Source organism: Neoarius graeffei, chromosome 26 (assembly GCF_027579695.1).
Source record: "Neoarius graeffei isolate fNeoGra1 chromosome 26, fNeoGra1.pri, whole genome shotgun sequence".
Lineage (NCBI taxonomy): Eukaryota > Metazoa > Chordata > Actinopteri > Siluriformes > Ariidae > Neoarius > Neoarius graeffei.
In genome coordinates, this window is record NC_083594.1 from 24,550,126 (window position 1) to 24,573,668 (window position 23,543).

The window sequence follows — 23,543 nt, forward strand, 5'->3', positions numbered from 1 at the left end:
TATTGCACAGAATATTGCACATACTTCAACTAAGAGTTGAGTTGTTTGGATAAAAACTGTTCATGAGTCTGGAGGTGTGGGCCTGTATGGACCTATAGCGCCTTCCAGAAGGCAACAGCTTAAACAGGCTGTTTCCTAGGTGAGAACAGTCCTTGATGATGTTTTCTGCATGGTGCAAGCATCTGGTGTTTCTATATGTTTCTATATCATCTACCGGTATATGTCCATCAGTGTGGGCAGCTGTGTCCGTATAATGTCCTGTGGCAACTTTCTGACTCTCTCCAGAGCCTTTTTGTCAGCCATGGTGCAGCTCTTAACCACACCAAGATGCCGTGGGTGATGATGCTTCCCACAGAACATTTATAAAAGGACAACAGCAGTTTCTGGGACGGGTTGACTTTCCTCAGTGACCTCAAAAAGTACAGTCTCTGCTGTGCTTTTTTCACAAAAGCAGTGGTGTTAATAGTCCATGTGAGGTTCTGAGAGATATGTGTTCCCAAGAATCTGAAGTTGCTGACCCTCTCCACAATGTCCCCTTTGATGTAAAGAGGGGCAGATTCCTCCCTCTTCCTCTGAAAATCTATCACCAACTCCTTTGTTTTAGAGGAGTTGAGTACCAGGTTGTTGTCAGAACACCAAGCAGTGAGTTTCTGGACTTCATCCCTGTAGGCAGTCTCGTCGTTATTATGCATCAGTCCTACCACAGTAGTGTTGTCCACAAACTTAATAATGACCCATCTACCAGGTGAACAAGATCCTTGACTCAAAACATAGAAGAGGGCAAGTCAAATACCTGGTAGATTGGTAGGAGTATGGACCCGAGGAACAGAGCTGGATCCCCACCAAAGACATTCATGAACAGGTTGGGGTATCAGTAAGCCTTACATCTGGCTACCACCCCCAATCCAATGGGCAAGTGGGGAGGGCCAACCAGGAAATTGGCTGCTTCCTAGGAATTTTCTGCATGTGCAGCCAGGGAGATTGGGCATGTTATCTCCCATGGGCCGAGTATGCACAAAACTCCCTGAAACACTCTGATACACAGCTAACCCCATTTCAGTGCATACTTGGCTACCAGCCACCCTTATTCCCCTGGGATGACACACCTAGCCAGGTCCAGTCAGTGGAAGATTGGTTCGTACACAGCCAAACCATATGGGAGGAGGTTCACCAATGTCTAGAAATGGTCATTGCCAAATATAAAGAGAGTACACAGACAAACACAGAGGAAACAACCTAGACTTCTCTCCAGGTGACAGAGTATGGGTGGCCGCAAGGAATCTCCGAGAGCCCAACACATGCAGAAAGCTCCAGTCACGTTATATTGGGCCATTCAAGATCCTGTGTCACATCAATGAAGTCTCCTACCGGTTAGAACTCCCCCCTCACAGCAGACTATCTTCTACGTTCCACGTCTCCAACCTTAAACCAGTCATCCCAGGCCCCCTTGCTGAGAACACACCAGTGCCTGAACACCTTGTAGAGGGGGAACCCATCTACCAGGTGAACAAGATCCTCGACTCAAGACACAGAAGAGGTCAAGTTGAATACCTGGTAGATTGGTAGGGGTATTGACCCGAGGAACAGAGCTGGGTCCCAGCCAAAGACATTCTAGACCCTCTCCTCAGGCAAGAGTTCCATGCCCTGAATCTTCACAAGCCTGCACCACAAGGTAGAGGGCATCCTTGTAAGAGTGACAAACTACAAACATGGACACTCAGAACTATAATACCCAAGCACCACAGTGCCCTCTGTCACCTGAATATTAATTACAGCTGTCATGCATTCCCTTAATCAGCACTCCACCTATTTAAGCCTCTCTCAACACTCCAGTGCAAAGTATCATTCTATTTGCCCAGTACATACCAAGCCTTCTATTCTCTGTTTGACTCTCTAGTTTCTGACGTTTGCTCACTTATTTCTACTACACCACTTGCCTCGCCCATTGTACGTTGTTCGCCGATTGCCCGACTCTCGCTTGTTTCCTGACCTCGCGTCTGTCTATTGTTTTGGCTTTGTCGACCGTCTACTTCCCCGCTCTGCTCTGCACCTACATCCATAAGTGCCTGCACTTTGACACTCACACTAACCCCCCCCCCCCCCCAAAAAAAAAAAAAAAAAAAAAACGAGAAAAATCCAACCTTTAATTGAAAAATTTATTCAGAGAAAAAACAAATCCCTCATCAAGAAATAATTATTTTCACCAAAAACACATGAGCCACAGTTATTGGCACCCCTGCATTTAATACTTTGTACAACCTCCTTTTACCATTCACACAGCACTGAGACTTCTCCTATAACTTTTTATAAGGTTGGAGAATACAGAGCAGGGCATCTGAGACCATTTCTCTTTACACAATCTCTCCAGATCATCCAGGATTAAATTTCATGATGTAGAGAAGTACCAAGCAGTCAACTCTATGTTAGCATTGGCCTTGCAAGGTTCATGATAATTTAAACCATTAGATGGCATTTTGAGTCATTTTTAACCCATAAAATGCTAATTTTTATAAAAAACATTGAATCAAATTTTGTCAGTATTAACACTAGTGTTGATGTGTTTAATCATGGAAGTGTCATATAATTTAGTTTCCAGCTCAAAAATACATTTAAGCGTGCAGTACAGCTTTTATTTTTTGCTAAACAAATTATTTCGTGATCTGCAATTTGAGACATGGTTTAAGAGTGCTAAATGTTTTTCTTTGCTGTAGTTTAGCAGGTAGGAACATTAACTCTGTAGTATTATGTCCATCACAGCACTACTTCAGCAGAGAGTGAATTATATACTTTTTAAGCACAAACAAATTGACCTGTTAAAACTTTCATTTTGTGTTTAAAATGAACCTAGTATATCTGAAGTGCTAATGTGGTCTGGGGGAATGTTGTATTTCATAATAATTAGTTACCAATAACAGAGGCATGCTTCCTGTGAAGCATGACTAGCCAGATGAAAGTTTGCCCTTCATAGCACCATTAGTTACATGGAAGCATCAGGGATAATCAGCCATGGTCTGGATCCATCCATCCATCCATTATCTGTAGCCGCTTATCCTGAAGCATGACTAGCCAGATGAAAGTTTGCCCTTCATAGCACCATTAGTTACATGGAAGCATCAGGGATAATCAGCCATGGTCTGGATCCATCCATCCATCCATCCATTATCTGTAGCCGCTTATCCTGTACAGGGTCGCAGGCAAGCTGGAGCCTATCCCAGCTGACTATGGGCGAGAGGCGGGGTACACCCTGGACAAGTCGCCAGGTCATCACAGGGCTGGCACATAGAGACAAACAACCATTCACACCTACGGTCAATTTTAGAGCCACCAATTTGCCTAACCTGCATATCTTTGGACTGTGGGGGGAACCGGAGCACCCGGAGGAAACCCACGCAGACACGGGGAGAACATGCAAACTCCACACAGAAAGGCCCTTGTTGGCCGCTGGGCTCAAATGCAGGACCTTCTTGCTGTGAGGCGACAGTGCTAACCACTACACCACTGTGCCACCCGGTCTGGATGCAGACCCAGAAAAATATTTTAGGAGAACAGACTAATAGTGTTGTCAAGATCAGCTAAACCAAGACCAAATCATGACCAAGACCAGAGTGTATGAAAACTGAGACAAGACCAAGACTTTGAGGGGTTGAGACCACGTTAAGACAAAGGTAGGGCGAGACTGTGTCAACATCAGGACCAGACCAGTGTATGTGAAAGGGTGGTGAGGGGTGACAACAATTAACAGGAACAAAAATTTCAAATTAGCAATGTCACATCATAAGTTGCATTCGAAGCAGGAAGTTTTACATCCAATCACAGTAATGATGTTAACAAATAAATCAGGCAATACACAGGCAATTTAGTGATATCCCTGAAGTCAGGGTTTTGACCAGTTTTGAAATAAAATCCTCAGTCCTCTGTCTGAGACCAAGACCAGGCTGAGTAAAAACGTGACTGATTCTAAGATGAGGCCGAAACCTTCAAAAAGTGGTCTCAAGACCAAGACCAGTCTCAAGTACATGTACTACAACACTACAAACTAATTACCTGAAAAATCCTGTAGCTGAGCCAATAAACATGAAGAAAATGGCTGCAGTTCAGTAACTCTAGGTTTCATATATCAACATGTACCTTTGGCTTTGGTAACAGTTCCTTAGCTGCTACTTAACTAATCACAGGTGTTTCAAATAAACTAATCCTAACTAATACTTAATTATTTTGCTGAAGGCAGCAAAGCGGACCAAAGACGATAGCTATAGGCCTGGAGACATTAGTTCAGAAAGAGTTTTCACCAAATTTCATAGCTTTTTAACAATTATTTTATAATAATAATATAAAACTGATGACATTGCTTATTTAAAACTGATGATATTACTTGTTTACAAAAAGATGACAAAAACAATGTTTAAATACAAGTGGACAGAGAAGTATGTATTTATTCTTCTTGTATCTAATTGAAAATTGAAATTCAAAGTTCATAGTGCTAGCTGAAAGTGACCAGTAAGATACAAAACATAATGACTTTGAATTATCTTATTTATACCCATGAATTAATCATTGAAACCCTTGAAATGTAACGGTTATTGTCATTCAGTCATGTTAGTTACTTATCCACACCTCCCAAGCAAAACCATTTTTGAATAAATTTTATTTCAGTACCTCTGCTCTAGGTCACATCTTGATATACCCTAATAATTTTTGATACTTGTTCTTTTTTTCCAAAACAGATTGGCCTATGGGAAAGTAAAAATCGCAGCCCAGATCTGTTGCGATACCACATTGTAGGCTGTGAAGAACTCTCAGAATCAGAACTTAAGTCTATAACACGTGTGGTCGCTGCTTCTGGGCATGTATTGAATTTCAGCGTACGAAATGTAAGCCTTTTACAGCTGAACCAAATAATTGACATTTTACAACACAAATGTCAATATAACCAAGTAATACAGATATGAATTAGACCTTAACTAAAGTTATCCCTCTTTGTTTTTACTTCAAATTTATATCTATTTTTTTTTTTCATTTTCACAGGGTGCTGTGTACATTAACGGTGATACAAAAATAATCACTAGTGACTATGAATGCTTTAATGGAGTCATACATTTCATAGATAAAGTCCTCATTCCATATGAACTGAAGAACGAAACTGAAGGGGTTCAAAATTCTGTATGTATTTTTGTCTTATTCATTAGTATGTTTTCATTTGGAAGACATTTTTATCTAGAATTATAAGTTTGACAGGCTTCATCCAAAGTAGCTAGCTATTCAGCTAAGCACACAAGTTAAACTAAATCCATCAAGCTAAGAAAAAAAAACATTAGCATGGTTAACCATAAAGTAGAATGGTTTGTGTTTAAAAAAAAGCTAACTATCTGGTAAAAGGAGAAGTCTAAACAGAAAAATATACACACACTTTGGGGAAAGCTGATGTTTTTCATTTAGAAATGAAAATTTTAACTAAATATATAAACCTTTCATCATTTCAGTTCATAAAGAAAGTCAGTACTTGTGTCTATATTTATATTTCAGTTGAATGTTACTGACGCAGCAGAAGCATATGGATATACCATGTTTGGAAAGTTGCTACAGGTATGTGCACTGCTTGAAGTACCCTTGTTAGGCCATAAACACCTCTGATTATTCTTAAAAAAAACCTTTAATCTACTATGTTATTGCTAGTACCTTGTCTAAAAGGTTATTTTTATGTGTCCCTGAACATGCAATAATGCATAAACTATTAAAAACAACCAATGTAGAATACTGTTTAATAAATACAATCCCCTCCAAAAGTATTGGAATGGCAAGGCCAAATTTATTATTTCTGCTATATACTGATGACCTTTGGGTTCGAGATCAAGAGATTAATATGAGACAATAGATCAGAATTTCGGCTTTCGTTTGCTGATATTTTCATCTAGCTGTAAATATCAAAAGATGTACACTACTAGTCAAAAGTCTGGACACACCTACTCACTTATAGATGTTTCTATATTTTGACTATTTTCTACATTGTAGAGCAATACTGAAGACATCAAACCTTCTGCTTCTGCTACATAAATAGCATATGGAACATACAGTGGTGCTTGAAAGTTTGTGAACCCTTTAGAATTTTCTATATTTCTGCATAAATATGACCTAAAACATCATCAGATTTTCACGCAAGTCCTAAAAGTAGATAAAGAGAACCCAGCTAAAAAAAAAAAAAGACTAAAATATTATACTTGGTCATTTATTTATTGAGGGAAATGATCCAATATTACATACCTGTGAGTGGCAAAAGTTGGTAAACCTTTGCTGTCAGTATCTGGTGTGACCCCCTTGTGCAGCAATAACTGTAACTAAACATTTCTGGTAACTGTTGATCAGTCCTGCACACCGGCTTGGAGGAATTTTAGCCCATTCCTCCATACGAAATAGCTACAACTCTGGGATGTTGGTGGGTGTCACATGAACTGCTCACTTCAGGTCCTCTAAGATTAGCAGTTATTTGGAGGTGAAATTAGAGTCAGGTGTTTTCAATCAATGGGATGACAATCAGGTGTGAGTGGGCATCCTGTTTTATTTAAAGAACAGGGATCTATCAAAGTCTGATCTTCACAACACATGTCTGTGGAAGTGTATCATGGCATGAACAAAGGAGATTTCTGAGGACCTCAGAAAAAGCGTTGTTGATGCTCATCAGGCTGGAAAAGGTTATAAAACCATCTCTAAAGAGTTAGGACTCCACCAATCTACAGTCAGACAGATGGTGTACAAATGGAGGAAATTTAAGACCATTGTTACCCTCCCCAGGAGTGGTCAACCAACAAAAATCACTCCAAGAACAAGGCGTGTAATAGTCAGCAAGGTCACAAAGGACCCCAGGGTAACTTCTAAGCAACTGAAGGCCTCTCTCACATTGGCTAATGTTAATGTTCGTGAGTCCACCATCAGGAGAACACTGAACAACAATGGTGTGCATGGCAGGGTTGCAAGGTGAAAGCCACTGTTCTCCAAAAAGAACATTGCTGCTCATCTGCAGTTTGCTAAACATCACGTGGACAAGCCAGAAGGCTACTGGAAAAAATGTTTTGTGGAAGGATAAGACCAAAATAGAACTTTTTGGTTTAAATGAGAAGCGTTATGTTTGAAGAAAGGAAAACACTGCATTCCAGCATAAGAACCTTATCCTATTTGTGAAACATAGTGGTGGTAGTATCATGGTTTGGGCCTGTTTTGCTGCATCTGGGCCAGGATGGCTTGCCATCATTGATGGAACAATGAATTCTGAATTATACCAGTGAATTCTAAAGGAAAATGTGAGGACATCTGTCCATAAACTGAATCTCAAGAGAAGGTGGGTCATGCAGCAAGACAACAACCCTAAACACACAAGTCATTCTACCAAAGAATGGTTAAAGAAGAATAAAGTTAATGTTTTGGAATGGCCAAATCAAAGTCCTGACCTTAATCCAATCGAAATGTTGTGGAAGGACCTGAAGTGAGCAGTTCATTTGAGGAAACCTACCAACATCCCAGAGTTGAAGCTGTTCTGTATGGAGGAATGGGCTAAAATTCCTCCAAGCCAGTGTGCAGGACTGATCAACAGTTACCGGAAACATTTAATTGCAGTTATTGCTGCACAAAGAAGTCACACTAGATACTGAAAGCAAAGGTTCACATACTTTTGCCACTCACAGATATGTAATCCTGTGATGACCTGGCGACTTGTCCAGGGTGTACCCCGCCTTTCGCCCATAGTCAGCTGGGATCGGCTCCAGCTTGCCTGCGACCCTGTAGAACAGGATAAAGCGGCTAGAGATGATGAGATGAGATATGTACTAGTGCATCTCAAAAAATTAGAATATTGTGAAAAAGTTCAATATTTTCCATCAATTATTTAAGAAAGTGAAAATGTTATATTATAGACTCATTACACATAAACTAAAATGTTTCAAGCATTTTTCTATTTTAATCAGTATGGCATACAGTACAAAAACATAAAAAACCCATCTCAAAATATTAGAATATTTCATTTCGAGTTTGAGTAAAACAGTATGAACACAGTGCATCTCTCGGTCTAGTTCAGTACAGTACAACCAGGGGTTAAATTGGGCCGGGGCTGTCCGGGGCTGAGCCCCGGCACATAAGCTCGGAGCGGATGGCATATGATCACGCACACATCAAAAGCAACAAACCCTTTTCACGATTTTCAGTTCTGAATAATTAAATATCGTTTTATTAATCAATAAACCCATGACTTTTATGAGATAGATCATAGTTTTCCTGATAAGACGACCTGTCAAAGCTATTTAGAACAGAACTTGCAATCAGAGATTCTGGTTTCTGGAACACTGCGTGGGTTGCCAATTCCGCTTTTTATAAGCGACTTTGGGGTTTCTTTTTTTGTGAGCTCGCTTTAAAAAAAAAAATCAGAAGTCATGGTTTGCGGGTTTTTGGGCTTGTGTTTCAGCGTTGTGACTTGTTTATAATTTTCTCCGTACACCGTCTCCCCTTTTACCTGCATACGATCCAATCATTATCATATTTTTTATTATTAAAAACAAAATATCAAATAATACTGAAGAGGGGAAAAAATAATACTGATCTAAATATGTTGTGTTTTTATTTTTAGACAGTGTGTTTTGCTAAACACATACTGTCTAAAAATAAAAACACAACATATTTAGATCAGTATTATTTTTTCCCCTCTTCAGTATTATTTGATATTTTGTTTTTAATAATAAAAAATATGATAATGATTATGTTCACTGTATTGTTAATATTATTAGTGTTTTATTATTTATTGTTAATATTATTAGTGTAATTATTATTATTATGTATTCAATTATTTATTTGGCATGTGGTGCTTTTTGTATTGTCTAGAACATACATAAGATGAGCATATTATAGCAGCAAAATAGAAGCACAATCATTTGAATGCAGCAAAACTTTTGCTGCATTCAAATGATTGTGCTTCTATTTTGCTGCTATAATATGCTCATCTTATGTATGTTCTAGACAATACAAAAAGCACCACATGCCAAATAAATAATTGAATACATAATAATAACAATAATAATAAATGCTTCCAATGTTAGTGTTGTTTGTATTTGGTTGCATTCACTGCATGAATATATTTGATTGACAATTTGACTGACAGTGTTTTGGCATATTTAACATTTATCCTCCAAAATAAATCAACTGTTTTGGTTTAAGATTGTGCAAGCCTTCAAATTTTCTCACTGAACATTTCTCCTTCACATTTTTCACCTGTAGGCATGTGACAAGATTTAACATGATATTGCTCAACCTACCTCTGTAAAGTCAGCTAACAACTTATTAAAATGCACCAGAATTCAGCAAATAACATGTATGATAATAAAAAACTTCTGGGGGAGGACCCCCAGACCCCCCACTAATCATTTCCTTCAAACCAATGTACAACAACCTGTACAATCTGTTACATTGGCCAACCAATCTACATTCAAACTGCCATAATGTGTAGGGGGGCACTACAAGACACACATAGGCCTACAACACACAGATAAGGTGTATATCTCTGTGCAATATGATATGGTTATCAAATTAGAGGGTTATTTTCCAAAAAGTATATTGGGGCAGGGCGGCGGGGGCAGGGGCGGGTACGAGGCAGAGCCCCCCCACATAACCAATCCCAATTTAACCCCTGAGTACAACCACAATCATGGGGAAGACTGCTGACTTGACTGTTGTCCAGAAGATGATCACTGATGCCCTCCACAAGGAGGGTAAGCCACAAAAGGTCATTGCTGAAAAGGGTGGCTGGAAAAGGTGCACAAGCAACAGGGATGGCCTCAGTCTTGAGAGGATTGTCAAGAAAAGTTGATTCAAGAACTTGGGAGAGCTTCACAAGGAGTGGACTGAGGCTGGTGTCAGTGTATCAAGACCCTTCACGAACAGACATCTTCAAGAAAGGGGATACAACTTTCGCATTCCTAATATCAAGCTACCCCTGAGCCAGAGACAATATCAGAAGTGTCTTATCTGGGCTAAGGAGAGAAAGAAATGGACTGTTGCTCAGTGGTCCAAAGTCCTCTTTTTAGATGAAAGTACATTTTGCATTTAATTTGGAAATCACGGTTCTAGAGTCTGGAGGAAGAGTGGAGAGGCACAGAATCCAAGGTGTTTGAAGCCCAGTGTGAAGTTTCCACAGTCTGTGATGATTTGGGGTGCCATGTCATCTGCTGGTGTTGGTCCACTGTATTTTATCAAGTCCAAAGTCAACACAGCCATCTACCAGGAGATTTTAGAGCACTTCATGCTTCCATCTGCTGACGAGCTTTTTGGAGATGCTGATTTCCTTTTCTAGCAGGACTTAGCACCTACCCACAGTGCCAAAACTACTACCAAATGGTTTGCTGACCATGATATTACTGTGTTTGATTGGCCAGCCAACTTGCCTGATCTGAACCCCATAGAGAATCTATGGGGTATTGTCAAGAGGAAGATGAGAAACACCCGACCCAAAAATACAGATACGCTGAAGGCCACTATCAAAGCAACCTGGGCTTCAATAACACCTCAGGAGTGCCACAGACTGATCACCTCCATGCCACACCGCATTGATACAGTAATTCATGGTAAAGGAGCCCCAACCAAGTATTGAGGGTATAAATGAATATACTTTTCAGAAGTTGGACATTTCTGTATTGTAAATCCTTTTTTTGATTGATCTTAGGGAATATTCTAATAATTTGAGATACTGGATTTCTGATTTTAATGAGCTATAAGCCATAACCATGAAAATTAAAACAAAAAAGGCTTTAAATATTTCACTTTACATGTAATGAATATAGACTATATGAAAGTTTACCTTTTTGAATTAAATTATGAAAATAAAGGAACTTTTTCATGGTATTCTAATTTTTTGAGATGCACTAGTAATCTTGGACCATTTTCCTCAATAAATAAATGACCAAGTATAATATTTTTGTCTCATTTTTTAACTAGATTCTCTTTATCTACTTTTAGGACTTGTGTGAAAATTTGATGATGTTTTAGGTCATATTTATGCAGAAATATAGAAAATTCTAAAGGGTTCACAAACTTTCAAGCACATAATATGGAATTATGTCGGGAAACAAAAGATGTTAAAAATCCCCCCAAATGTTTCATATTTTAGATTTTTCAAAGTAGAAACAGTTCCATATCTCAGCTGACATTAAAAGTGCCAGGAACCTTCCATCCAGTCATCCATTATCTGCAGCCGCTTATCCTGTTCTACAGGGTCGCCGGTAAGCTGGAGCCTATCCCAGCTGACTATGGGCGAAAGGCAGGGTACACCCTGGACAAGCCGCCAGGTTATCGCAGGGCTGACACATAGAAACAAACAACCATTCACTATCTCATTCACACCCATGGTCAATTTAGACCATAGGTGTGAATTTTTCACATCTGCATGTCTTTGGACTGTGGGGGAAACTGGGGCCCCTGGAGGAAACCCACGCAGACACAGGGAGAACATGCAGACTCCACACAGAAAGGCCCTCGTCAGCTGCTAGGCTCAAACCCAGGACCTTCCTGCTGTGAGGCGACAGTGCTAACCACTACACCACCATGCCTGTTAGGTTGGGCTGGGAATCGAACCCAGGTCGCTGGTGTAGTAACCCAGCAAACCCCCACTAGGCCACCAGGGGAATGACTCAAGTGCAGAGGAGTGAGACTTAAAGTCTTAACTTAAAGTTAAAGTTCAAACAGTTTATTCGCCAAAGTCCAGAAGTCCAAAAAGTCCAAAGTTTGTGAAAAAGCAAAAATCCAAAAAAAGAAAAAATACAAACACACAGGAGATACAAGAAAAAACATCCAAAAGTTCAAAAATCCAAACGCGCAGAAGATACAAAAAACGGCAAGGGTCCAAGTAAACAGAAACAGTCCAAATGTCCTAAGAGAGTAGAGTTCCAAAAACACAAGTAGACAGGCAAGGTACACAGAACAAAGGTGACTAGACATGAATAGCACAAAGACTCAGTAACTAGAGACACAAACTGGGGTAGTATAAATACCCAAAGTAATAGAACACATGACCAGGTTAAACTAGGCAATTAAGAAAATAGGCAGGCTAGTAAACAACGACCAGGTGGGGCACAAGGCACATGAAAAACAAAGAAGCACATGGCTGTCAAAACAAACACAAATGACACAGATACAATAGCAGACTCTAGAGGCTGAGATGGTCACAACGCCTAACAGGACCCCCCCCCCCCCAAGGAGCGTCTCCTGACGTTCCCAGGGCGATCAGGATGGGCCAAATGGAAGTCCCGACAAAGTTCTTTGTCCAAAATGTCCCGAGCGGGGACCCAACAGTGCTCTTCAGGGCCATAGCCCTCCCAGTCCACTAGGTACTGAAGACTGCCACGGACCTGGCGGGAGTCCAGCAGGCAGTGCACAGTGAACACGGTCTGTCCATGGAGGATGCGGGGAGGCGGGGGATTCTTAGGGGCGGGGCATAAGGGGATGACAGTACGGGCCGCAACAGGGACACGTGGAATGTGGGGTTGATTCGAAGAGACCGGGGCAACTGGAGCCGGTAGGCAACAGGGTTCACCTTGCGCACTACCTTGAAGGGGCCAACATAACGAGGGGCAAGTTTGCGGTTCTCCACCTGTAGAGGAAGGTCTTTAGTGGACAACCAAACCCGCTGCCCAGGGTGAAAAATGTGGGCAGGCCGTCTATGGCGGTTGGCCTGAGTCTGGTTGGCCCTGGAAGTCTGGATGAGAGTCCTCCGGACCTTGTTCCAGGTCTTACGACACCGTCTCAGGAACTGGTTGACCGAGGGCACCCCAGCGTCCTCCTCCTGTTCAGGAAACAGAGGTGGCTGGAACCCGAATTGGCATTGGAATGGAGACAACCTGGTGGCCGATGACTGACTGCAGGGTGTTATGGGCGTACTCCGCCCATGGCAGCCAGGTGCTCCACGACGTCGGGTTGTCCATCGCCAGGCCTCGCAGGGTGGTTTCCAGGTCCTGGTTGACCCTCTCAGTCTGGCCATTAGACTGGGGATGGAACCCAGAGGAGAGGCTGGCAGTGGCCCCGATCAGCTTGCAAAACCCCCGCCACACTCGGGAGGAGAACTGGGGCCCCCGGTCGGAGACGATGTCCTGTGGGAGCCCGAAGACTCGGAAGACATGGGTAAATATTAGTTTGGCCATCTCAAGGGCAGAAGGGAGCTTGCATAGTGGTATGAAACGACAGGCTTTAGAGAATCTGTCGACTATGACTAGAATGACAGTGTTACCTTGTGAATCTGGAAGACCCGTGATGAAGTCGACCGCCACATGAGACCAGGGACGCCGAGGAATGGGCAGGGGATGCAGGAGACCCTGGGGATGCTGCTGTGGATTCTTGCTTCTGGTGCACACTTCACAGGACAGGACGAATGACCTCACTTCTTTCTACATGCCTGGCCACCAGAAGCGTCTTTTCAAGAAATCCAGGGTCCTCCGAGCTCCCAGGTGGACCGTGAGAGGGGATGAATGACCCCACTGGAGAACCTTGGCTCGGGCCTGACGTGGGACGTACAAGAGGCCAGGTGGCCTCGTCCCAGGACCAGGGTCCTGGCGTTGAGCTTGTTGGACGGCCTCCTCAACACCCCGGCGGACAGGGGCCACAATCCGGGACACAGGGATAATAGGCCCAACTTCACTCTCCCTGTTGGTGGAAGAGAACTGTCTGGAAAGAGCATCAGGTTTGGTGTTCTTCGAGCCGGGGCGGTACGATAGAGTGAAATTGAACTGACTGAAGAACAAGGCCCACCTAGCCTGTCGTGGTTTAAGTCTCTTGGCTTGCTGGAGGTACTCCCGGTTTTTGTGGTCCGTCCAAACCAGGAATGGATGTCGAGCTCCCTCCAGCCAGTGCCTCCACTCCTCAAGGGCCAGTTTGACCCCAAGCAGTTCTCGATCCCCCACATCATAACGGGACTCCGCAGGACTCAGACAGTGGGAGAAGTATGCACAGGGGTGCAACCTTCCATCCGAGCATTGAGAGAGGACCGCGCCAACGCCACTGTCTGAAGCGTCCACCTCAACAATGAAGGGTTGCGATGTGTCAGGGAGGACCAGAATGGGTGCCGTACAGAAGTGGTGCTTGAGGTCCTTGAAAGCCTTCTCTGCCTGAGGAGACCAGACATAAGACCCACCTGTCCTTTTGGTGAAGTCAGATATGGGCGTTGCTACAGAACTGAAGTTTCTGACAAACTTGCGGTAGAAGTTAGCAAATCCTAAGAACCGCTGAACTTCTTTCATGGACTTGGGAGTGGGCCAGACCCGGATGGCCAGGGTCTTGGCTGGATCCATCTGGAGCTGTCCCATCCATACAATAAAGCCCAGAAAGGAGACCTCGGGGACGTGAAACTCACATTTCTGGGCCTTCGCAAACAGATTGTTCTTTAGCAGCCTCTGAAGAACCTGACAGACATGGTGGCAGTGCTCATGCAAGGTCTTGGAGAATATCAGAATGTCGTCGAGGTAAACAAAAGCATATTTGTTGATCATATCCCTCAGGACGTCATTGATGAGGGCCTGAAAGACTGCTGGTGCATTGGTAAGTCCAAAGGGCATCACTTGGTACTCATAGTGTCCTGAAGGGGTGTTAAAGGCAGTCTTCCACTCGTCTCCCTGTCGGATACGAATGATGTGGTATGCATTCCGTAAATCCAACTTGGTGAAGACTGTAGCACCTTGGAGCAGGTCGAACGCTGTGGACATCAGCGGTAGGTGATAATGGTTGCGCACTGTGATCTTGTTCAGGCCCCTGTAGTCAATACATGGTCACAGGCCCCCATCCTTCTTGCCGACAAAGAAGAAGCCTGCACCAGCAGGTGAGGTGGAGGGTCGGATGAATCCAGAGGCCAGGGCATCCTTGATGTATTCATCCATGGCCTTGCGTTCTGGCTGAGAGAGGGAAAACAGCCTGCCCTGAGGAGGGGTAGCCCCGGGGAGCAAGTCTATGGCACAGTCGTAGGCACGGTGTGGAGGAAGAATGGCGGCCCTACTCTTGCTAAAAACCTCCTTCAGATCCCAGTACTCTGTGGGAACTTGAGATAACTCGGTGAGATCAGGGGGCTCGGCAGGAGGCACAGGAGAACTAGAGAGCAGACAAGAGGCATGGCATGTAGGGCCCCATTCCACAACCTGGCTTGTTACCCAGTCTATGCGAGGGTTGTGGCGGGTAAGCCAAGGAAGGCCTAGAATCACTGGGAACTCTGGTGAATGAATCAGGTGCAGGGATATTTCTTCTTTGTGACCTTGATACTGGAGAAGGACTGGAGAAGTTACTTGGGTGACTCTTCCATCACCTAAAGCTTGGCCATCCAGAGGAGACACAGACAACGGAACTTCAAGAGGTGCAGTCGGGACATTGATTCTTCGGGTGAAGTGAACATCATCCATAAAGTTTCCAGCAGCCCCGGAGTCTAACAAGGCTTGGCAAGAGTGGACGGACTCACCCCAGGAGATGGAGACAGGGATGTAGACTCCTTGGCCAGGAAGTTCGGGAGAGACGATGTGTTCCCCATCACAACCCTCCCTCGACTGGATGGGACGGTCCTTTTCCCCAAGAGCTCGGGACATGATACTCGGAAATGGCCAGGCTTGCCACAGTAGATGCCGCACTTGTCCCTCCTTCTGCGCTCCCTCTCAGATGTGGAGAGACGAGTACGGCCAACTTGCATGGGCTCCGGACAGTCACTGGAGGAGGTGGACGGACTCCAGGTTGAGGCAGTGAGGCAAGGGAAGCTCAGGACTTGGTGACGCTCTCTAATCCTGTTATCAAGACGAATGGCATGTGAGACCAGAGTTTCAAGGTCACTTGGGCATCCGATAGAGGCCAGACCGTCTTTGATGGGGTCAGACAGACCATGGTGGAAGGCTGAAACCAGGGCAGTCTCATTCCATCCACTGACTGCTGCGAGCGTCCAGAATGAGATGGCGTAGTCTGCGACATTTCCTCCCTGCTGGATGGACATGAGCTTCCTGGCTGCATCTTTGCTGATGTCTGCCTGATCGAAAACACGAAGCATCTCCTCCGTAAACATCTTGAAATCGGAACACTCAGGTCCCTGTCTCTGCCAGATGGCTGTTGCCCAAGCTCGTGCCTTATCAGCTAACAAAGTTATTACATATGCAATCTTGCGGCGGTCCGTAGTGTAGGTGGTAGGCTGGAGCTCAAAGGTGAGTTGGCACTGGGTAAGGAACTCCCGGCACTCACCGTGCTTGCCAGCATACCTCTGTGGTACAGGAAGGCGGGGTTCGTGAGATGAAGGAGGCAGCATGGCAGGAGGCACTGGAGCGGGAGCAGATGGTGGAGGATCAGGAGGAGGAGATGGGGGCAGTGGAGTCAGCTGTGCCAGGGCATTCCCAATTTGCTGAAGCAGTGCATCGTGGCGAGCAAGGGCCTCATGTTGGCTTGCAAGTGTTCATCCATGAGTGTCCATGGTAGCTCCAAAGTGTGTTAAAGCAGCCATAATTTCCTGAAGTTTAGCTGGGTGACAGTTGAAGAAGCCTCTGCTGAGTCGGTCATGACTGAGTCTTTCTGTTAGGTTGGGCTGGGAATCGAACCCGGGTCGCTGGTGTAGTAACCCAGCAAACCCCCACTAGGCCACCAGGGGAATGACTCAAGTGCAGAGGAGCGAGACGAAAGTTAAAGTTCAAACAGTTTATTCGCCAAAGCCCATTCAAGAGAAATTAGGCATTTAAAGTCATGTATGCATGTACAAGTTTATGTTATGATTTGGCATTAAATAATCACACGCCCTACATAACACTGATGTGTATTAAATATTGATATTGTATTTGCTAACCTAAGTGACTTGAACTTTTGTTTGGTGTTAGAAAGCCAACTTGATGACTATGCTGCAGCATACAGCATTTCATCCTTTCACCATATTCTGGCCTACTGATAAAGCAGTCAGTAGTCTGCCACAGGAGCAGAAGAACTGGCTGTACAGTGAAGATCATCTTGACAAGCTGCAGGCCTACTTGAAATTTCACATAGTTCGTGACCAGCGAGTAAGTGATCCTTTTAAATACATTATGTATACCAATTGGGCATTGATTGGAAGTTTAAAGGTATATGTAACGGGTGTGTTGATTTAGCGAAGGAACAATTTGGCAAGGAATTTAATTACATAATTTTTGGCAGACCCCAAAAGTTGTTGATCAGGCAAAATATGTTTGGTGTTTTGCACTGGAGATATGAGTATAATGTGGCTAATAAACTCACCCAAATTCTTTTCCCTAGATATATGATCAAATTATCCTGTACAATATTGTTAATCTTTGCAATTTCATGCAAACAATTTTACAAAATATAGGAGTGGTCTGTATTTACAGATTTAAGGGCAAAGTGGAACCATATTACCATCTGCATAACTTCAAGTTTTGTTCTATAATTAGTCTTCAAATTTTGGGAGTTGGGGCCTAGTAGGTGGAATAATAGCAAATTATGCTAAGGAAAAAAGTGATTTTAAGTAGACTGTAATCTTAGAACAGTTAACTAACCAGGAATGTTTTGTTCATTTTTTTTTATAGATTAAAGTAAGTTACACTGTGTCCTAAACTGCTTTTGTAAGTCTGTGTGGCATTACTGTATGTGCAATATAAATAACTGTATTATGTTAAGGGGTTTTTTATATACTTGTTACTTACTGTACATACATTAGCATAGTAGTACTAATACAAAACCTATAATACAGGAAACACGCCTTGGCTGGGGGGCAAAATTTAACATAAGTGGGAAATTGTGCAAATTCTTTTCTATTTTGGAGTTAGAGATGAAATACTTTCTCACTGATGAGACTGTTTTTTAAGCAGATCACAGATAACGTTCAGTAATTAAAGCTACAGCATGTAGGATTTATTTTTTTGTTTGTTTAAAAACTACAGGGTGTTTAAAAAATTTATATTATTTGAGATGTAAATATTCTAGAAACTACATACTCTAGGCAAATGAAACTGAAAGGCTTAATGTTGAACAATATAAGATTTATTCCTCAAAATGTGAATGAGAAATTTAAAGATATGTGGATTCCATGAACGATTTCACAAATATTCAATATGCGCGTCACCTGAGACACAGACAGCTTTCCTCTTTGAACATTTTGTGCCATGTCCAAATCTGCATTGCAGTTGGTGCATTTTTTTAGAGAATTCTTTCATAAATGCATGCTGCACAGTCTTGTTTGACTGTGTTTGAGCGTACTCTAACACACAAAACGCCTTTTCTTTTCCAGTGAATGGCATTTCTATACCTAAAAAGATAAAAACATTAAACATTAAATTTTTACCTGTTTCCACACATGCTGTTAAAATTTGAGGTCAATTGAATGAGAATGGGCAAAGTTATTAGATTGTGAAATTATATCAAATTTTTTGAAACACCCTGTATAATTATTGAGTCAGAGAGAAAAGATGCTTATAATCTGTAATTGAATGGTCTTGAACTGATGTGAGTTGCCCTCACAATCCTGTATTGGTCAGTCAGTGCTGTTTCAGTACTGTGTCCGGATTGTTGGGTTGGATTTGTAACATCATGCTCCATCTTTAGGCATGAAAAAAGTCCATCTATAGAGTGATTGTCAGGAAGATTTACTTTACATTTACCGTAATACTAGGTTTAATGATTCGTTTGTGTGTACTACAGCACGCTAATATTAGCACTGTTACAACAATTAATTTCTTAGTACTTAATGTTTTCATACTTTGTGTTATTGTAGACAGTTGCCGTTGCCCTGCCGGCAGAAAAAACAGTCCGAACAATGTATGGATCATGGCTGACTTTCAGCTGCAGTCAAGATGTAACTGTGAGTTTTAACTTTTTTCCTATTTAGCAAGTGAATAGCCCTATGATATACTTACTAGGTTTAAAATGCCTTTTACTAAGTTCACTTTGTGTAATTACAGTGTAATCCTAGTCATACTGGGTGTTTTCTTATTAATTTACACAATTTAAACACATTTGAGGAAAAAAATTGATAGTTTTTCTTGTTTTCAAGAAAAACTATACTGTACATAGAGAAGTAGAAAAATAGATAAACATAAAAAATAGGCAGTGCCTGGAGCACTAGTTCGACAGGTAAGCCAGCTTAGATACCATTAATTCACTGTATACCTCCTTGTCTACTTCTGTATGTCTTTAATTTCTTAGTGGAGACTAATTTCAACATCTAATTTTAGTGATGGTATCACAGTCCAAAACAAGCAGCCATTCTGGTAGATTTAGTAATACATGTATCAAGTTTTTCACTAGAAATTTTAAATATAAATCTAAATGTTAAATGTGAATATTATGTAAATGTCAAATCTAAATCTAAATGGTCAATGTAAATATTAAAAATAAATGTAAAGAGTAAATAAAAGTTAATTTAAATATTCATGTAAATCCTAAATGTAAATGTTAAGTGTTGAAGTTAAATGTTTTGTTCATATGCTAATTTCCCCTGCCCTCTCAGGTGGTGTTTACATTAGACCGTATCAGCGGATCATCAGATTAACGTTTTTAAAACGATTCGCGTGCACACAGCAACGCCAATACACGATTCGCGTGCACACAGCCCTGGCGGATTCAAGTTGTTCCGCCTGTGGAGTCGTTTCCCGGCGTTTTAATGTGAACGTACAGTGCATCCGTGACGAAAACGAGACGGATACGGTCTAATGTAAACACCACCTCAGAGTGTGCATCATCATTGTGCAAACACAGCGCCATTAAAGGTTCCCAAATCTTACAATTTTTTAAAATTCAATATTTAGGTTTAACCATTACAGTTAACATTTACATTACCTTATATTACATTCTTACTTTATACATTAATTAATTGTTTATTTAAGATTTATGTTTATATGTAAAATTTACACTGAAATGTAAAACTTTTTGACATGAGCAAATTTAACAAATGTTTTTGTATCAGAATAGCTTCAGGATAATTTATTAGAATATCAATCAAATGTTCAAAAAAAAAGTCAGACAGATAAAAGTATTCAACTTTTTACATTTGATGCTCCATAATTTTGGGTCAATCCATATTTAGAAGTTTCAATTAAAATTTAAATCTATTCATTATGATTTGAGATTTGTTTCGAGAGAATATATGTAAGAATTTAAAACATTTTTTAAAAAATCAACAAAAATGATCATCAGAATGTGAATAACAGCTTTGAACTTATGTCAAAGATGTCTCTGTGTGGTTTTGCGAAGATATCTCTTGAAGTTAGCATCCTGATCAGCGAGCCCCGAGACAAGACTACCATCTGTCATGTAACACCACTTTGTACCTCAAGAGGCAATAGCGAGTCACTGTAGCCTCCAATCTGCCCTTAGTCCAAAATCAGAGAAGTCCCACGATGATATCACCAGGACAGACCAACTGAGTGACAGCATTAGCAGTTAGACTAAATGAGTGGCAGCATTAGCATTCAGCTGCAAAAACAGGAAAATGCTTTGAAAACAATACATCTAAAAAAAAAGAAAAGAAAAAAGAAACCCCACATCTAAAATGGGAAAGAGCTGTTTTCTGATTGACTGTACAAATAGATTCAACAAGAAGTCAGAGCTATCTTTTTACAGACTACAGAAACCCAGTGGCGGCTCCTGAATTTGTTTCAGGGGGGGGCAATTTTCCCCCGTTATGTCTACACGGACCATAAATGTCCACAGGACTGAAGTAAATTGACCTAGGTAGCAAGTCAATAGTCAACCAAACCCAGAAAAACACCACGGTGACTGGAGCCCTCAGTTTCGTCTTTGCCTCGTAGAGCTAACTCGAACACTCCACAAAATTTCACGCATTGGGTGAGCCGGTTTAATATGTGCCTGTTCTTGCTCACCTCATCGTTGTGGCAGTGAGCTGCTAGCCTGTAGCCCTCATCCAGTTGTGTAGCGATGTTCACTCTCCCAAAAGCCAAAAATTTCAGGTAGCTGCCCATGTGAATCTTTGATGGCTCATGTTTTTTTATTTTCTCCGACAAATGATGCATGTCCGAAACTCCAGTGACCGTCCAAGCAGTGTTGTCCGTGGAGCCACCTCCAGGGTGGAAAAGTAAGCAGGGGGAGCAGAAAACCGCTGAGGCGTCCTTGCAGCCAGCTCACCAGGATTTGCGCTGGTACCATGTTGAAGTAAAACCTCGAGTATATGATTCCCCCCCTTGTCGAAATTTGTTTTATGTTTAGATTTGGTCGAAGGGGGTGCAGCTTGTTTTGTTGCCAATTTAGCTCGATTTGATTGCTGACTAAATGGAACTTCTTTTAAGGACAGCACTGAATTGCTTTCCGCATCCATAGACATATAAACATAGACGCCGCATTGAGCTGGTGGCCCGTTGCTGGGATACGTCAGAGTGTCCGCCATATTGGATGTGGCAAATCTTCCCCATAAACCAATGCAAGTAATGGACTGAACTTCATAAAGCCCCTTTCTACAATAATATTTAACTCGATGCCTTTTATTCACCCATTAAGACACACACGTATATATTTGGGAAACAAACAGGCATCAAAACAACATATATAACTTTTAATGTGATGGTTATAAATAGTGTGCGAAATACCCTGTACACTGCAAACTAGCGACAGATACGCGATAGATAGCTCAGGTAAGCTAATCAGTCAGCATACCGTAGCAAGCTACCAAAACCTGAGGCCACAATAACCAACCTACAAGACTGAATATGATAAATGATGGAAATAGTGGAAAAACTGGAAATAGTGAATGAAAATAAAAATGTACTGTTTTATTTATTGAGTCACCACACAGACCTACTCTCGTTGAATAAAGTGAGCTGAAGGACCGCCAAACTGAGTTCGGCCAGGTTCTAACGTCATACCAAAGCAAAATACATCACTGATTCCTTCACATTCAGAAAGGTTAAAAACATTCATCATACGTTCAAAAACGTTCATCATAGTGTGGCACTGTATTATCTAATTCTCACTGCTTATAACTATACACCTACCCGGTGGAGATGAGCTGGGAAACTGAAGACTGAAGGAACAGTATTGAAAATTATTTTTCCAGTCTCACCTGTGAAAGGTAATCCCATGTGATCTCGTTTGGACGGTAAACCTGTTGGTACAGTTAAACGCAGCACATGAATGAGGCATCTTTATTCTCGGCTACTGTCTAGACGCTATACCAGAGACAGTTGAAGAATCTCCACTTTGTTACATCCAATATGGCGGCGAGGATGACGTATGATTCTACGCAGAATGCGGCGTCTATGTTTATATGTCTATGTCCGCATCCATCTCACCTCAGAAACTGAGCGGATTGAACGCAACTTTGCCGCGCTTTGCAGTGACGTAAGCACGTTAGGGCAAGCCCCCCCGGAACCCATAGAGATTGCATTGAAGTGTCAGTCAGGAGAAAAAAAATATATTAACATGGGACTCTGTCAGTGAACTCTTGGGCGATTTTCAGCGTGACTGAAATCGCCCCAAAAGGGGCGGGACTCTAGAAGCAAGACCACCCTGATTGGACAATGATACCCAGAGACAGATTAAAACGGCCTCGAGCAGCGCTGGTGAAAGTTTATTAAAAAAAGAAAAAAAACTTTTTTTTTTTCCGTTTTGGCAGTGTGTCGCCCAATCGCCCTTATGCACCAGCCGCCCTTGCAGAAACCTAAAGAAAAGAAAAAAGGTGTTGCTGTGATTTGCAGAAATTTGCAAAAATCTAGGCACTGAAATGTGGATTTGCAGTTACCATTGTGTTGGATTTTTGGAGAGGGGAAAAGAGAAAGAAAAGGGACCCTATCAAGAAAAACTGAAACTTAATGCCAAGCAACACTATTTTGACAAACTAAAGGGACCCTTCCAGAAATAAATGTTATTGTTTTATTTGCTGTGAATTCAATCAAGAAGCAGGAGTGTGACAATAGTTCAAGAAATTAGTAAAGATATTACTTTGCAGAAGTTTGATCTGTGTTCATAATGTGATTATTTCAGTATGTACAAATACTTTACAAACGTGACTAGGATCATTACAAAGCTTGGGTTCTGCTCTTTCTTGTGAAATGTGTTTAATATAATGCTCATTGGCTACTTTTAATAGGAACTTGTCCTTGATTCTAAGTTTCCTGTTCTTGGCTGGCAGGAGTGCAACCCAGTGTGGTTTCCTGCTGTTGCATTTTGAGATGCTTTTCTGCTCACCATGGTTGTAAAGAGTTGCTATGAGTTGCTGTATCCTTCCTGGCAGTTACACCCAAAACATTTGATGGTGAAGTCATTTTACCGTCCTCTTCAGCTCGGAATCTGGGAGTTATCTTTGAACCAAGTGTCAGTATGGAAGCATGGGCGATTGCTCTAAGACAACGAGGGAGGCTCAGCCTCCTCTAAAAATGACGAACATCGTGTAGGATGAATTGCGCTAGGCTTATGTTATAGCCGACCTTATAACATTGCTATTTCAGATCCAGAATCATAGAAATATATGTGCTCAACCCAACTACAGTGCGAAATCATTCCGTTATAACTTTCCCCAGTTCGCCTAATGTGTGCGTGAGTTCCCCCCCGTGACAGCGCGATGCACCCCAGCCTCAGTGGAC

At 42.0% G+C, this 23,543-nt stretch overlaps 1 protein-coding gene across 6 annotated transcripts in view; it reads left to right on the forward strand.

Annotated features, from left to right (window-relative positions):
* stab1 (stabilin 1) overlaps positions 1-23,543 on the forward strand; it is a 403,938-nt gene that overhangs the window by 252,549 nt on the left and 127,846 nt on the right. For all 6 annotated transcript variants that reach the window (XR_009651684.1, XM_060910924.1, XM_060910926.1 and 3 more), the window contains 5 exons: positions 4,725-4,871; positions 5,026-5,160; positions 5,524-5,583; positions 16,842-17,018; positions 18,725-18,811. Coding sequence is in view for 5 of the 6 variants with exons in the window: in XM_060910924.1 (XP_060766907.1) it covers positions 4,725-4,871; positions 5,026-5,160; positions 5,524-5,583; positions 16,842-17,018; positions 18,725-18,811 (606 nt within the window). In the remaining variant the exon portion in view is untranslated. The remainder of the gene's footprint in view (positions 1-4,724; positions 4,872-5,025; positions 5,161-5,523; positions 5,584-16,841; positions 17,019-18,724; positions 18,812-23,543) is intronic.